Here is a 17,181-nt window from a genome sequence, read left to right as displayed (position 1 = left end):
CTGGTGATGGACAGGTCTCTTGATTACAGAGCTGGGGATTGTGACAAGTTGACCGGTCGCCTAGGCCTCTGGGAGCCAAAACACCAGCTACGGTTGGAGGTAAACAAGGCATGCGGCACAGTGTGAAAATCGAGGCCAAGTAGGGGCCAGGGAGTCGAGCGGAGGGACCAGTGACAGCTGGTGATTGAGGGGCACTAACTGAACACAGTTGTTGAGGACCAGGGGCCAGTAGGGAAAGCAATGTCCTTTCTCCTCCCTGTGGCCTCTCTGGGTGGCCAGAAATTTTATTACTGGCAGAGGGCAAGCCCAGCAGCATTTTCGAATCTGGCACCACATCTAAAACCCTTTGGGGGCTGGGCTTCTCTTTCTTCTCTCCCCCCAGCCTGCCCACCCCATGAATGCTTTGGGTTCGGTGAAAGCCGGCGTGCAGTCAGCAGACTACATTTCCCCTCAAATTTTGAAACCCATGTGCACTTGGGGAAAATGTAATCCTTATGTTTCTGATTCATTTACACTTAACTCATCAAAACGCTATTTTGTAAGAGCTATTTGATGTCCATGAAGCCTTCTAAGCCCTTTTGTAAGCCTTGCGTCTTAGAAGCAGGAAGTCACGTTTCTGACAAGAGGGAGAACTTGAACCTAAAAGGTTGAGTTTGTTTTGAAATGAGGGCGCCTGGAGGGTCACGTGGACCCTGCGCTTGGCCAAATGTGTTCTCTCATTTCCTATACCACCCCCGTCACCAGCGCCAGCTGCCATGACGTTACCGATGTCGGCTCTCTATGACTTCACTCCGAGCATCATCGGAGACTTCTCCGTGATCACAGAGAGCCTGGCTCAAATTTGAGCCCCACGGTTTGGCCAAACTCCAGCACTCTGTTATGTGCGGGAAGGACCACCTGGACTGGGAGTCAGGAGCCCTTGGCTTGATTCCCTGTACTGCCATCACAGGGCTGTGTGACTCTGAACAAGTGACCTCCTCTCTCTGGCCTTAATTCTCTCAGTGGTCAAGTGTCAGTGCTTCAATGCTCCTTCCAGGTCTGAGAGCTTTTGGGGCTAATTCCTAGATGGGAGGGGGCGTGAGCACTTGAGAATGCTCTCTGCTTAAAAATCTGGAGACAGAGCTGTAGACAAGGAGTGGAGCTCAGGAAGGAAACACAAAAATGTAGAAACAGAGCTGCATGCCTTCAGATACCACTTATTCCAAGTTTCTAATCGTGGGACGGATATGAGAGTCCAGAGAAGGGGAATGAATCGCCCCAAGTCATACAGAAAATTAATGGCAGAGTTCAACGGTTCTGGTATTTTTGACTAACATCCTTGGATGGAAGTTTCCAAATGTTTCAGTTCATAGTACATTGAAGCTGGGGCAAAAAACCCTACTTTCCACTCTGACAACAAGAATGTGAGAGCCGGCGTTAGCATGGAAGGCGGGGCACTGCTTTGCATGAGGCCCAGGGAGGTGGCCTCTGGCTTGTATTAAAGCCCATGAGTGAATGATTAATCCCGGGCAGAAAACAAAGCCCATGCCTTGTAACGTTATAGGCATTAGTGCTACGGAAGATTAACCCCCTGACCCCCCGGGGGTCCTTTGCAGAACACTGGACTACATTTTGAGAATCAGTGGATGATGAAAACAGGTGGGCTCACAGGTCCCGTCTGCCCATCTCACCACACACACATGCACATACACATGCACACACTCCTACGTGCATGCACACGTGCACACACACTCGTGCGTTCACATGCACGCACACACACACACACACACACGCACGTGCATGTGCACATGCACAGGCTCACCTCACTTGCTCCTGAGTCTCTACACAGGGAAGAAATTTTATGGTTCAAAGTGAACTCTAGCTGTGTGCCCGCCACTGATTCATAGCTGGCAACTGGAAGGCACTTTCAAACTGTTCTGCCTCTCGTCCCGACCTACATATGCCTCTACCTCCACGTTCTGTTTCCGTGATGCCAGTACCCTAGGTGTCTGCCATAACCCACACGCCTGCCTCCTCCCTCTGCCAAGTACGTCCATTCCCTTGGCTCAGTGCGTCCAGTTCTCACCACCCCCACCTCATCTCCTGCTTCAGTTCTGACAACGAACAGTGCCTTACTTACCTGACTGTGTCCAATCTGTGTCCCCACCCCTACATTTACCAGAAAGCCGCTCATCACCAAAGAACTATCCTGAAACGAAATCTGATCAGGATCCTCTTACCTAACACTTTGTGGCTCCTTACTACCTACCCTCAGGATGAAGCCCAGCCCCTCCAGTACAGTACTCTAGAATCATCATTACTGGCTTCTCTCAACCTCTCTGACCTCTTTGCTCATCTGGTCTTCCTTAAATTCCACCCCCCTCACCCCACTCTGCCAGGAGAAAGTAGTGTTAACTCCCATCCCTGACTAAATACCCTGGCCTTGGCTTAGGTCCTACCCTTCTCCCAGAGCTTCTCACTGAGCCTTTAAGCCAAGTGGGGAGCTCCTACCTACATGCTTCTTTTACCATAACACCTTCCTCACTATTTTGTTACCCTTGTTTATCTGTCCACTTCTTCTACTAATTAGATGAAGTTTCTAGAGGGCTAGAACTCCCTTATTGACTGGTTTATTTATCCCCACTGCCTAGGACATGGCCTGTTATAAAGACAGTGCTGAATAAACACCTGTTGAATGAAAGGAAGACTTACTTACATCATCTGGCCCAATACCTTTACTTTAAGGATGAGGAAACTGAAGCCCCAAGAGAAGGGACCATGCTATAAGATTCTCTTTGGTCTTTCTGATTCTCTGGTAACTAATCCATCTTGGAAATTAAAAGAGAGGCCTCATACCATATATCATCTGCATCATCACGAATTTCTGGCTTTATTGTTATGTCACAGGGTTTCTTCATGCATGCATGCCTACATGCATTTATTTACCTACATTTATTGGCCATCTACTTGGTGCCTGGCCTGGCACCAAAAGCTTAGGCTAATGTGGCGAGTACTGCTAGTCCCCACCTCTAGGGTCTCACTGTCTAGACAAAATGCCACTGACCAGGAGAACCACACTGATACATTCTGAAACAGTCCCAAGGAAAGAGCTTGGTAGGCTCTAAGAGAGAGCAGGATGTTAACAAGGAGTTCTGAGAGCCCCAGCATGTCTAGAAGGCTTTCTATAGAACCGGCCAGTCTCTGAGCTCACAGTCCAGACCTGTGGCTAACGGGCCATGCAACCTGCCCCATCCCCCCCTTACAGAATTAGATGCACTCAGTGCAGATGAGACTTCAAGGAGGGTCCAAACAGACTGTCAGAGCTAGAACTGTCCTTTGAAGTTATATACCTATGTCTTCATTTTACAGAAGGGAGACTGTACTGTGGTCCCTAGATGGGGAGTCACGGATCAGGGTCAGAGCAAGTTTTAGGAAATCGATACTGGAATCCTGGTCTCCTGATTCAAGGGTCAGCACTTTGGTGTTTTGTTTTGTTTTTGTTTTGTTTTTTCCTTCTTCTTCTTCTTTTTTCTTTAGCTTAGTTACAGAGATTAAGTGCAATTTTTCTTTCCCATCTTCTAATCCGACAATGAACCTTAGCAACTCTGATGAGAGTTTCATGGGAAATTGATTCATGTATGTGTCTGTGCATGTCTGTTTTTGCCTTTCACACATACTCTCCAGACTGACCCTGGCCAAGAACAAGCCTAATGAAAACCAAACAATAGAAAGAATCATGAACATTTAAATCTTTATGGTTCCCCAAGATTGCATTGTGTTCTTGCAAGACAATTATCTCATTGTTTTTTTTTAGGACACCCCTCATGAGACTGCATGGACATCACCCGCTTTTTCCAGGGGAAACAGCTGAGACTCAAACCACTGAAAGGATCTGGTCAGGGTCACACAGCAAATCAGCTATGTGCTGGTCCGGGAATCAGGTCTCTTAATTTTGAATTCAGACTCTCTAAAATAATGTCTGAGGTTCCTGTTTGCACAGACACAACATAAACCCACTAAGACCTGCCTGAAGGATTCTCATCATATCTGAGCACAGACTGAATGGATTCTGTCCACTCTTCCTGCCAACGTCCAGTGTGAGATAAATTCCTCCATTCTTTCCACATCTGTAATTACTCTGATGGCTGTTATTTTCCTTCTCTTTCCTATTCATGTATTTGTTTGCTTAAAAATCAGGAATTGGAGAAGCACAACTAAAGTCCAGTCCATCCTACCTACCCCAAGGGCAAACAGCGAGAGAACAAAGAAGTAAGTGATATCAAGACACTCATTACAACCTGATTTCACTAACTCATTGTTTTCCAAAGGGCCTCTTGCCCTACCCCACCCTCTAATAACATACTAAATTAAAATCTATTCTTTTGATTTATATTTCTCTGATAAAGAAGATGTGGAATATGTATATCTACATACATACATACAATGGAATATTACTTGGCAAGAATGAACTCTTGCCATTTGCAACAACGTGGATGGAACTAGAATATATTATGCTAAGCAAAATAAGTCAGGCAGAGAAAGACAGACATCATATGATTTCCTTCATATGTGGAATTTATGAAACACAACAGATGAACATAGGAGAAAGGAAGGTAAAATAAGATAAAAACAGAGAGGGAGACAAACCATAAGAGACTCTTAAATACAGAGAACAAACAGAGGGTTGTTGGAGGGGTGGTGGGTGGGGGAATGAGCTAAATGGGTGATGGGCATTGAGGAGGGCACTTGTTGGGATGAGCACTGGGTGTCATATGTAAGTGATGAATCACTGTTTTCTACTCCTGAAACCAATACTACATTGTATGTTAACTAACTTGAATTTAAATAAATAAAATTAAAAAAACATATTATTTTATTTCCAGAAATAACATTTCCCTCATTCCAAATACTCATACCTGAAACTTGAAAGTAATTGGGTAACTCCTTAAAAACTTTGCATCCAATATATCACCAAATATGGTTGATTCGACCTTTAAAACATACCTCCAATCCATCTACTCTTCTAGGCAAATAATCATAATTTCTGGTTCAGACTTTAGTAATAACTCCTGGATGGACTTTCTCATTTTCCCTTAATTCTTTCTTCATACGGTACCCAGAGGAATTTTATAAAAACACAAATAAATAAATAAATCCAAACAAATAAATCCAAACTCCATAATGTTTGCCCCTGCTTACCTCTACAGTTATGTTTCTGTATATCCCCCCCCTTAATTTAAGGAGGAATTATACTCTCTTATGACCTCTCAAAATAATAATCTTCAGCTTGTAATTATATTTTTACTTGGGCTATTATTTAGCCCAGCCCACATGGAGACTGACCTATAATAGGTACTTATTATGGACTGACTGACTGACAGATGGAAGGACACAAGGAAGGACACAAGGAAGGAAGGAAGGAAGGAAGGAAGGAAGGAAGGAAGGAAGGAAAGAATTTATTAGTAGAGCCTTCTGTCCATCATTTAACCTCTGTGGATCTTATTTAACATCTGTAGAGAAAACACTGTAACAACACACTTTAAAATTCAGTAGTGCATCAGACAGACCCATTGAAATGTAGATAAGTCATGTGTTAGCACCAAACAGGGACCCTTCACACTTTCAAAATCATGAAGGTACTTGGAGACAGTAAGCACTTCTATGGCTGCTGCTGGCCCTGGAGATCTGTTGATTTTGCTAAACCCTTTTGCTTACCTTAATGTTCTCAGAACCCATATTTCATTCTGAGAGGTACTTGGCCTAAGACTGACATGAGGGAGTCATAGGTAGATGATGCCCAACTTCTAGAAATAGAGTACAATTGTGCTGACTATATAATCTGCTAGCCTGGGCTAGGAGCAGAGGTATTTGTTCTGGGCTTGAAGAAATAGCTCTTACTCCTGATGCTTCTCATCAGTCCTGGCAGGCAGGATATCAGAATGCAGGTAAGACCATGTCAGGTAGGCAGCACTGAGAAGCACCCACTCAGGAAGAGGTCCGACCTGGAGCAGGCATTTCAGCAACATGCTACTGGAAATGCACTTCATCAAGTCTCCTCCTCCTCATCTACTTACATGTTCAAAACACAAAGGAAAATATTTGTTCACTTTGGTGTATTTATTCTGTTGCTCCTTGGAAACAAGAAAAGCTAGTTCAAATACCTTTTCTCTCCATCCATCAAGGTGCCACCTTATGTGCTGCCTGTCACAGCAATGATTATGCTCAGTAATTTGCAGGAATGCCCTGGGATCAGGCAAGGAGATGTAAAACCGGACTCTAGCATCTATTAATGATGAAATCTTACATAAATAAATGACTTTATCTCTTTGAGTCTCAGCTTCCTCATCTAAAAATAAGGCATACTGACACTTATACCTCATTGGTAGACTTATAAAAATATTGAACATATTTGAACTATTCACCACATGGTAGTTACTGGTATGATGTTAGTGACCTGCATATGTGATGGTCGTTAACACCATCCAAATTTAGGCTCCGCTGGGGGCAGAGATTGGGTTGGTTTTTCTAGTCTACTGTATCTTCAGAATGTGACACGGTTCCCATCCAGGAAGCATACTAAATCGGAAAATATGTCAACATACAAGTGATTACACTAAGAGTAACTTCTTCATAAATGCTAGTTCTCTCTTGACTACCTGTTTCATCCTAGATTCTAATAACATTGCTGAATAAGCAGGGGCACTGGCATTAAAATCCCAGTTTAGCAGATGGGAAAACTGAGATATGAACAGATTAACCACCAAACATAAATTAAAGACATTAATAGACAAATCACAGAAGAGAAAGTGTAGATACCCAGTAAATACTTGAAACGAGGCTCCCTCAAGATGCTCAATCGCAAAAACATCAATGAGAAACCACGTTTTCATCCATCAAATGGGCAAAGACAAAAAACTTTCATTTTGTCAAGTAGTAGTGACAGTGTGGGACAGCAGGTCCTGCCACACGCTGCTGGGGGGATGTGAGCTAGTTCACCCTCTCAGAATGCCACAGAATGTACCCATTAAAATGAAAATGACCTACAGCTTATGACCCAGCAATTCCATCTCTCAATATCAACTCTAGAGAAATGTTCACATGTGCCTACAAGGAGGTTCCTGTAAGAGTTCTGTAAGAGTACAATACAGAGTACTGTAAGTACAGTAAGAGTACTGACTGCAACATTTGTTTGTAATAGGAAAAATGTGTGAAATAATATAAATGCTCAGCATTAGGGGTATGGTGAAATAACCTGTAACACACTCCCACTATGGAGTACTGTATAGTACTTAAAAGAAATAAAATAGATTTTAGAACCAAAGTGGATAGATAGCCCAGATTACTACATTCCCCCCCACCACCAGAAAAGTCCGCTTTTGGTCTATGATGAAGTATATAGTATAGCATTTTGGTTAATTAATTCATCCTTCCATCCATCCATCCATCCATCCATCCATCCATCCATCCTTTTATCAATGTTTACTAAGTACCCAACTGGTTTCAAGCATCCATACTAGGACAAACCTCTTAAATGATCAATTCTTTATCATCTTCAAGGTCTCAGCTTAGACATCACCTCTTCTGAGAAACCTTCCTTAACTACCTCAAGCTGGGGTAGATACCCTTCCTATGTTTTCCCACAGCCTCCCTAGGCTCTTCACACTGGAGTGCTTTCCATGCTGCAGGAAAAACACCTGAATCATTGCCTGTTCAGCTCCTTCAAACTGTGTGCTCATGGGGCACCTGTGTGGCTCAGTCAGCTAAGTGTTTAATTCTTAATTTTGGCTCAGGTCATGATCCCACAGTTTATGAGATTGAGACCCATGTCAGGCTCTGCGCTGACAGTGTAGAGCCTGCTTGGGATTCTCTCTCTCCCTCTCTCTGCCCCTTTCCTGCTCACTCTCGCTCTCTCTCTCTCTCTCTCACTCTCAAAAATAAATAAATAAACATTAAAATAAACAATGTGCTCATGAGGTCAGCACAGAATCAGGGCTCTATTCCTAGTTCTAGCACAGTATATAGCATAGCACAGACACTTAGTAAATACTTGCTAAACAACAAATATTACTGAACATGATTATATTTGATTTGCATGATTTGGTCGATGAATGAACTAACAAATGAACACATACAAGAACAAAGAATGGATGAGTCGGGGACATACAGAAAGAGCCAGGAAAAGGAATGGGACTAAAAAAACAATGAAGTGGTGAGTCAGCTTGAGAGCCATAAAAACAGCATGAGAGAGCCACCTGCGTCTTCAGTTGACCCTGATTTGGTCTAAACTTCCTCAATCCTCTGAGGATTAATATGGCATCACATGTCAATGTTATGGCTAAGATCTTTAGGCAAGAGGCATCTTTCCAGAGGTTCCACTTTGTGTTACTGCTGACTCGTTCTTCACTCATTCATTCAACAACCATTCATGAAGCTCTGATGCTGTCACACACTAGCATGTTAAATTTTGTACTTAAGAATCTGAACCAAGTGAGAGAAGAAGGAAAAAAAAAGAAACAAAAACACAAGCACAGTTAAATATAAGGCAAGCCAAACAGTGATCAAGGACCAAAGATCCTGTTATACAACACCTATGTTCCAAACAGGAGACACTTTTGGTCTCTGTTCAAATATCACCCCATCGGAGGCCTTCCCTTACCACTTCTCTAAAATCACTAAATGCCACCCAACTGTGATATTATGCAATTATTTCTGGTTTGTGTCTCCCAGCTACATCGTAGGAATTAATGAGAACAAGGATCTTTTCTGCTCTGTTCACCACTACATCCCTAGTGCTTAGAAAATAGATGGATTCATGGTGGAAATCAAAAAATATTTGCTGAGTGAAGGGACTGATAGATAAACTACAGTTTTTGAGTGGATTGATGGGGTTCTGAGCACATAGAGTCCAGAGGAAGAGATGTGGGATCCAATTTGTAAAATTTGGACTCATATTCACAAGAAACTCCACCCAGATCATGTAAATATCTCCTTTCCTTATGTTTGTTTTCCCCAAGAATTATATTGAGAATGGCAAGAAGGTGAGGCAAAACAGACAGATATTGTGTTGGCAGGTTAACAGGTCTGAAGGAGAGAGAAGAATCAATGGAATAATTAACTGGGATACACACATAAGCCAATTGGGAAAGGTGACTTCTAAGAATATTTCTAGTTGTAAATCAAAAGTCCTAAGCGAGGGGTGCAAACATATATGTTCAACCAGAGAATGAATGACTAAGAGCACTTAGCTTTGGAGTTGATAGATTTACATACAACCCCAGGTAGGTGGCTGGATAGCTGTGTAAAGACTGACCTCCAGGTCCTCATCCATAATCTGGGATAAGACCACCTACTTTGTGGGGTTGCTGTATAGATTCAATCAAATGAGATTACTTAAGTAACACATTCAGTAAATTCTTGACACATAGTAGGTACTTAGTAAATTACAGCTTCTCCATTTCTCTTCAACCGCCAAACTCTTTCCCATTCTTCATTCAAGAGCCATTCAAAAATATTCACTATCTCCTTTGTGCCAGGAATCGTTCTAGGCACTTAGAATGCACTAGCAGACACACAGGCAAAAATTCCAGTCCTCAGGAGGTTTATTTTCCTTAATTGCACCTCAATTCTTCCAAGTTTGGGTTAGAAGCCGCTGACTCTTTGTCTCTGTTTCCGCCTTTAGGGCATTATATACTGCAGTGACACTGCTTCCCTAACTCTCTTTCTTCCCACAGTGTGACCACCCTGAGCTCAGACTCCATGCCTGTCCATTCATTGTTTATGGTTTGCTTTATACCTCACTTTCTCTAAGCCAAAAAAAAAAAAAAAAAAAAAAGGGAAGAAGAAGAAGGAAGGAAGGAAGGAAGGAAGGAAGGAAGGAAAGTAAGCAAGTAAGTTAGCTTAGTTTTATCCAGAGTCTTTACTTAGAGAAATCTAAAGACTCCATGGAGACCCAAGGAGCATGGTGGCCAGTGCAGGAGCACTTGGCAGTCAAGTTGAGAAAGAGAAGCTCCCCTGCTCTTTCTTCTCAGATAGGTGCCTAAAGAAATTGGCCATGTGACTTGGGCTTCTGGACTCCAAGAGTGGGTCACAGTAACTGACTGAGGTCAAGTGGCCCGTGAGTTGTAGTCTGCCTTCCACTTGCTGTATCTCAAACTTCAGCCAGCTTGGATGCATGTCTGAGCTCCAGAATTCTGCCTGTGCATTATTACCTCAGATGCTGTGGTGCTGTGGTTGACAAGGTGTTATTTGGAATTAGAATGACTCTGCCATTACCAGCTGTATTACATTGGATAAATCACTTTTCTGAGCTTCAGCTTTTTCTCTGAGCTTTACCTCCTCACACATATATGTAAAGCACTTAAAGCAGAGAGAATATCCAGCAAATGGTTGCCATTGCTGTTGTTATTTTTATCATCACCATTATTATTGTCTGCACACTACACATTTCACTGGGGTATCCTAGGGACTCAGTGAGGACCCCGCTGGGTACTGATTCTCATAGTCTCTGCTAAGTCCCTTTTACTACAAAAAAGTGAATGAATCACCTGTCACCTAAGAACAACATCTACCCACAGCCAAGAGTTTAATGTGTTGGCCCTTCATATTACAAAGGGGGAAACTGAAGCCGAGAGACGTGATACAACATGTCTTAATAACATATGGTGAGTTAGTAGCAGAGACAATGCTGGTCCCCTTTCCCTCCATCAGTGTCACTTCTCATCCAATAGAGGGGTTTTCATGTAAGGGAGACAGTCCACATTTCTTCTTCATTCTGGCCAAAAGTAATCAGTCTCCTGGAAATGCCCATTGGGTAAGCACAGAAGCCTCTCCCTTCATCAATGTCATACCTTGGGAAACTATCTCTAGTACAGATAACAGAAAGAATAAATATTTTTGCTGAGAGAAAAAAATGAAGACAAAGGTCAAAGGGAATCATGTAATGGGTTGAGTCAGGAAAGAAAAAGAAAGCATTTTTTTCTCTCTCTCCTCTTTTTCTCCAAAACAGTCTTTATATAGAACTTGTATAAGAGCCAATTTATTTGATATGGAAAAAATGTGAAAGCAGCAAAACATACCACACACACACATGCGTGCGTGCACACACACACACACACACACACACACACACACACAAAGAGGTATTTGTGTTGGAGTTCAGAACTCAAATTACCGAAAGATAAAGGAGTTGAAATGGTAGGTTGACTTGGAATGATGTTTTACTTGTTTTAGAGTCTCAGAGAACATTCAGGTCAGGAATGTAGTGTAGTCCAGTCTAGGTCTCCAATAAATTCAATGGGACGCAAGAAGGACATAGAGGAAGTCAATGTAGGCCTCAGTCTAGCCATGTGTCTGACACGTAGCCTAAGAAAGATTTGCTGGTGAATGAAAGAACAAATGGTGCATAAAAGTGTGGGTCCGACTAGTGGTGGTTCTGGAAGTAAAGTGGTACAAGACTGTTCATTTTTTATCACATAGTTAAGGTCTTCAGCACTGAAGTGTGAGCGTCTATAGGAAAGGCGCCGGGTCATTCCTGACATACCCAGATCCCAGTGAACACTCTGGCTCACAGAATGTTCTCAATACATATTCATAAATTGAGTGAGTATTGGGAACAAAACCTTGGAAATCCCAGAGCCTTATAGATCACTTTGAGCAGTGGCTATTAAACTGTATGTAACCATGGGGCACCTGGGTGTCTCAGTCAGTTAAGCATCTGACTTTGGCTCAGGTCACAATCTCACAGCTCATGAGTTTGAGCCCTACGTCAGGTTCTATGCTGACATCTCAGAGCCTGAAGCCTGCTTCAGATTCTATGTCTCCCTTTCTCTCTGCCCCTCCCCAGCTTGCACCCTGTCTCTCTCTCAAAAATAAATTAAAAACATTAAAAAAATAAATTAAATAAATGTAGCCAGTCTTAGAGTAATTTGGGAAGACCCTGTAGGCAAGTTTCTGATCAAGTTGTCTAGGCTGAGATCTAAGGACTTGTCCTAAGTTCTCAGGTGTTGTTGTTGCTCCTGGTCTGGGGCAGGAGAACCTGCTTTAGTGCAGTGGTTCTTAAATGTGACTTCACATTATAATCATCTGGTAATATTTTAAAAGACTTGATGGCCAGGCTTTATCCTCCTTACCAATTAAATAAATGCCTGGGGCATTGGTGGAGGGTGGGAGGTGGGGGTGGAGAGGGGATGCTGGCGAAACACAAGTGATTTTAAAGTGCCCCAAGTTTGGCGCCTGGGTGGCTCAGTCGGTTAAGCGTCCGACTTTGGCTCAGGTCATGATCTTGCGGTCTGTGAGTACGAGCCCCGCGTCGGGCTCTGTGCTGACAGCTCAGAGCCTGGAGCCTGTTTCGGATTCTGTGTCTCCCTCTCTCTGCCCCTCCCCCGTTCATGCTCTGTCTCTCTCTGTCTCAAAAATAAATAAACATTAAAAAAAAAATTTAAAGTGCCCCAAGTTTCCATAACGTGCACTTGACTTTGAGAACCCCCAGCCTAGTACGTCTTCCTCCTTGTAAATTAAGGCTTCTGAAGCCCCAGAAATGGTAAGTGATTAGCCTAAGATCCTAGAGCAAATCAATGACTATCTGGGAATGGAACTCAGGGGACTCTCGCTTCGTCAGTTGAATTTCCACCATTCCACATTTATCAACTCAAGTCAGCTCTCACAGGCACACAACTCCAGGCAAAAAAAACAAAACAAAACAAAACAAAAAAAACCCTGGATTTAAACTGAGGGTGTAAGGCATCTATTCTCTCCATTGTTTTATAAAGAAATTTTAAGTGGATGCATATTTATAGAATTTTACCACTCTAGACAACCAAGAAGATGAAAGAGACAGAGTTATGGAATATTTTCAAGGCAAGATGATCCTTTAAATTTTAAGTACATTCTCAAACACAAACCAAGTGCTGCCTCTGAGTTCCTGAACAGATGTTCTTTCTTCATCTCTGAGTCAATGAATGGGCAAGGGTCTGCTTGTGATGTGCACGTTAATTGCTGGTATGTAAAAGGGAGTGCTGGAAAAGTATTTGAAAGTGGTTCTGTCTCTTAAAAAGATTAAAAGTTTCCTCCAGAACTTGGTTTCTATTAATGATTGGCTCAGTAAATATTTTCAAGTAGACAGAGCAGAGATTGTGTCTTCTATCGTCTTAGAACCAAAGAAAGTACCACAAAAAGGCCCATAGAAACCACTGACATGAGCACTGTCATCGCACAGAAGAGGGAAGTGAGGCTCAAAGAGACTGACGGGCTAATCTAAAATTAGTAAGTGGACCGGCTGGGGCTAAACCAAGGCATCTGACTTCCGAGCTATTGCTCTTTCCAGTACTCAAAGTGTTCCCTACCAATGTCCTTTGCACTCACAGGAGATATTCAACAAAAGTGTGGTGATTAACTTCGTAGATTTCTCGGTACCCAAGGTAGGTGGTGAAAGCACCCTCATTTGTTGGATTAAAGCAGAAGTTGGAATCACATCTTTAAGCGAAGACTGGTCGAAGGCACTGGCTTAGGAATCAGGACAGAACCTGATCTTACCACTTTCTAACTATGTGACCTTGGACAAGTGACTTCACGTCTTGAATCTGTTGCACCTTTCTTTGTAAAACAAGAAGGGTAACTGAGCTGATTTGTGGAGAGGATGAAATAAATGAGTAGAAGATGCAAAGATCTCAGCCCATTGTCTGGCACACAGGCAAAGCACTAATGAGGTCACTGTAAGGTGGCCTCTCAGAAAACATAAAACCTGACAATGTTGGAGGAAAAGGTAGCTTGAGAAATGAATATTAAGGATGAAAACTATCTCGCATAAAAGCCGTGAGCATCCCAAAAGGATCTTGGAGACCTAAAACTGCAAGGGCTCTTAAGGATCAAATGGGTTTGAACCTCTCTTCCACTTTGGAAAAGGAAACAAAACAAGGACTGTGGCAGGTGATGTTCACCTTCCAAGAACATTCCCATGCAAATACACAGAACCATGCTCAATTCCCAGGCAACCTGCTACTTAACTTCACGCCCTGCTCATTCACTGAAAAAGCAATCCGAATGCATGAATCTTCAATTAAATATAAAAAGGAAATCATTAGCAAACTTCCAATCTTCCAATTTCATGAGTAATACCTGACTTACTCATTGCTAATCTTATACAGCCTCCTTCATTTAATTGTTGGGAAAACCAAGAGAGGTCTGGGAATCTTAGAGTTATGTTAGAGCTCTCCCCAAATTCCAGACCTCCTGGTTACTTGTGCTTTGCCATTCTCACCATATCAACTCTGCCTTATTAAGACCATTCCACACCCACTGCCAGGTTATGAATCCCTAGAAGTGAATCTGTCTGTGATGAATGTTTTTCCAAGACAGGCCTTTCTGACACTCCTTACATTTGCCCACCCACAAGACCACCTCCTTATCCAGAGAGTGCACTTACGTGTCCATGAATCTTCTATTGAGGTGTAGAAGGGAGGCCACATCCACCTGGAGAGGAGGGTCCCGGACCACCTTGTACTGCAGGGGCTTACACTCTAGGCAGAGCGGGCTGTCAGCAATGGAGGTCAACATGGCCGCATCAATCTCCAGGTGCTCATCCAATGTGTAGATCTGGATGCCGTACACCTCCTCACCCACATCCCGGAGTTTGATGGTCAATGGGACATCGCAGAAGACATTCTGAGGGCCCAGGGAGATGTTCTTCCCACTGACAGTCAATAGTTTGATGTCATTGACAGCCCCACTAGAGTCCCAGTCAGTGGAGACAAAGGTTACCCATATGGTTAAAGACTCAGGGACCAAAGGGTAGCGAAATTCCAGTTCAAGGTAGCAGCCCTGTGGCTCAGGGCAGGCTGGAGGGACTGTATGTGGGTTGACAGCTGAATTTGGGCTCCAGGTGCGGACACTGGACTTACAGGGCTGTTCAACATCTGGATGACCTATGGAGAAGAGATGAGGGTATGAGTTCCTGAAAGCCCAAGGAAAGTCTGGTCCGTGGAGCTTCCTGTACACAGTAGGAGAGACTGGTCTGACTAGGGCTCAGACAGAGGTGAAAAGAGAGGGAAGATTCTCAGTGTTTTGGTGACTCAGTTGTATGCATAGCATCCAGCCCATCTCCACCCTTGCAATACAGATCTTGGATAAATCACAAAACATTTGCTCACAACTACATTCAAGTAAGTGTCTTACTATTGAGTCAATGCCCAAACTTTCTTTCTTCATTCCCTACTTGCAGGCTTTGCTGCCCCAGATGGAAAGAAGGAAGGGACACACATTTGCTTAACACACATTTGCTAAACATCACCTGAACTTGCTTATTTCTTGCAAAGACTCATCTCAGAGGTGAGGCAACTAAGGCTCAAAAATGTGGAGTGGACTGATCAAAGTTTCACAGCTTGATGTGAAGGTCAGTCAGCATTGGAACCCAGTTTTGTCTCATCTTGAAGTTCATACTCTTTATTCTCCCTACTGCATGCAGAGGCCACAAAAATAAACTAGAATCCTTATAGTACTGCTTTCAGTACAACCTGCTTCAAATGACAGAAGAACCAGAAACCTCCAGCAAAGAAGAGATGAGTGCAGATAGATCCTCCCATTGGATTGAGGATTCTGGGAGGGAAACTGTGTAGAACCATGAATGACAGAACTGGAAGGCAGCCCTGGAACCATCTTATCTCTCCTCCTCCTCTTTACCACATGAGGTCATTCCATACCACTGAGCTTCGCAGAGCTCTGTCCAGTCTGACTCAGGAAAGGGGAGGGTTGGGTGAGGCAGGGGAGGGGGGAGAAGGAAGGAGGGATTCTTCTACTCTTTCCCCAGGGAGACAATGCCTCATCCCCACTGATCTCAGCCTGCAGTGACTTCTGAATTTTTCTCTGATGAGATCATGTAGTCCTAGACCCTCAGAGAGCTCTCCTTTGCACTGCTGAGAAAAGTAATCAGGACTCTGTAATGATCGGCTCTAATTTGTTTAAGGGAATCTAACAAGAGATACAGATCACTGGTGAGGGTAGGACGCAGGATCTCAAGTTGTCCTATTAGCCACATTTTTTTCCATCTTTTTGGTGGCAAGTGGGATGCTGGGTATTTCCAAATCAAAAGGGAAAAGACAATCTTTGCTGGAAATGGCTTTGTGGTAGTGTTACAGCATCATAGGAATTGCAATGTGAAAACTAGAAAACCATTTTGGGTAGAAAAGCTATTCCAGTGAAGGCTATAAAAATGCCTCCAATCTCCATGCCTCTGCCCAGCCAAGGGAGAAGAGAGAAGACATCAAGTGGACATGGAGAAGAGAAAAAGAAAAGAAAGTGGGCGGGGGGGGGGGGCGCGGTTGAGAAGAATTCAAAAGACTTTTTAGATATAACACATCAGAGCAGGAATAAATGGATATAACTACTCCACCATTCCTAGGCAAGGTTCATCCATTTCAGCAAATGCTGGCTAGAAGTGACCAGTGATTTAAGTCAAAGGCACAATTAAGACTCCCTAGCGAGGCTGAAGCTTTCCTTCGTGTCGACTCTCCAACCCGATGGAGTCCCTGATTGTCTTAGCTTTATGAGTTGTTGGCACATACATTATCATTTATTCACTGAGCTTTCCTGAGGGCAACATTTTAATGTATATGGAGCACATTCCCTAGCCATTAATGTATTCATCTGTTTGTCATCAAGATCCTGTAAGACAGTTATCATTTTTGTCTCTCATATCTCTGTTTCACTCAATGACAGGTAGCCTTTATTTAATATAGTACCTGGTCCATAGACAGTGATGATAGTGGATATTCAATAAATATTTGTTAAATGAAGAATCTTCTATCTTGCTAATATGGAGTTAAAAAAGCAGCAAGTGCTTTGTGGAATGCAGAAGCCCATTGCGTTATGGTGAGTGCCAGGTGAACATTCCACCTCCTCCTCGCACTTTCTCTTGGAACTGGAAAAGGATGCAACAATCTTTCTCCTTCCTTGGAGAAAATGGCTATCAGTGATGGGAGCCACAACAGAGCAAAGATGACAAATGTGTCTGTCCCCTGCCTTCTCCCTGATTTCTTGTTAATCAACAGAGGGACCAAATGCTTTTCAAAGGACAGTAAGGTGAGCCTGGACCTTACAGTCAAGTAGGTAAAGAGGAATGGAGATCTTAGCAAAGCTTGTGCTTGTACTGTCATCAGAGACAAACTTTTACATGTCAAAAAGAGCCTCAGGGTTATAGAGTCCAGCCATCAC

General features: G+C 43.1%; 1 protein-coding gene across 1 annotated transcript in view; it reads right to left on the bottom strand.

Moving 5' to 3' along the window:
* The window catches only part of PAPPA (pappalysin 1), a gene marked incomplete at its 5' end in the record, with an annotated part of 244,324 nt that overhangs the window by 150,002 nt on the left and 77,141 nt on the right, over positions 1–17,181 (bottom strand). The window contains one exon of the mRNA XM_049629607.1: positions 14,399–14,897. Coding sequence (XP_049485564.1) covers positions 14,399–14,897 — 499 coding nt within the window. The remainder of the gene's footprint in view (positions 1–14,398; positions 14,898–17,181) is intronic.

This window comes from Panthera uncia, chromosome D4 (assembly GCF_023721935.1).
Source record: "Panthera uncia isolate 11264 chromosome D4, Puncia_PCG_1.0, whole genome shotgun sequence".
Taxonomy (NCBI): Eukaryota; Metazoa; Chordata; class Mammalia; order Carnivora; family Felidae; genus Panthera; species Panthera uncia.
This window is presented reverse-complemented; position numbering and strand designations above follow the sequence as displayed.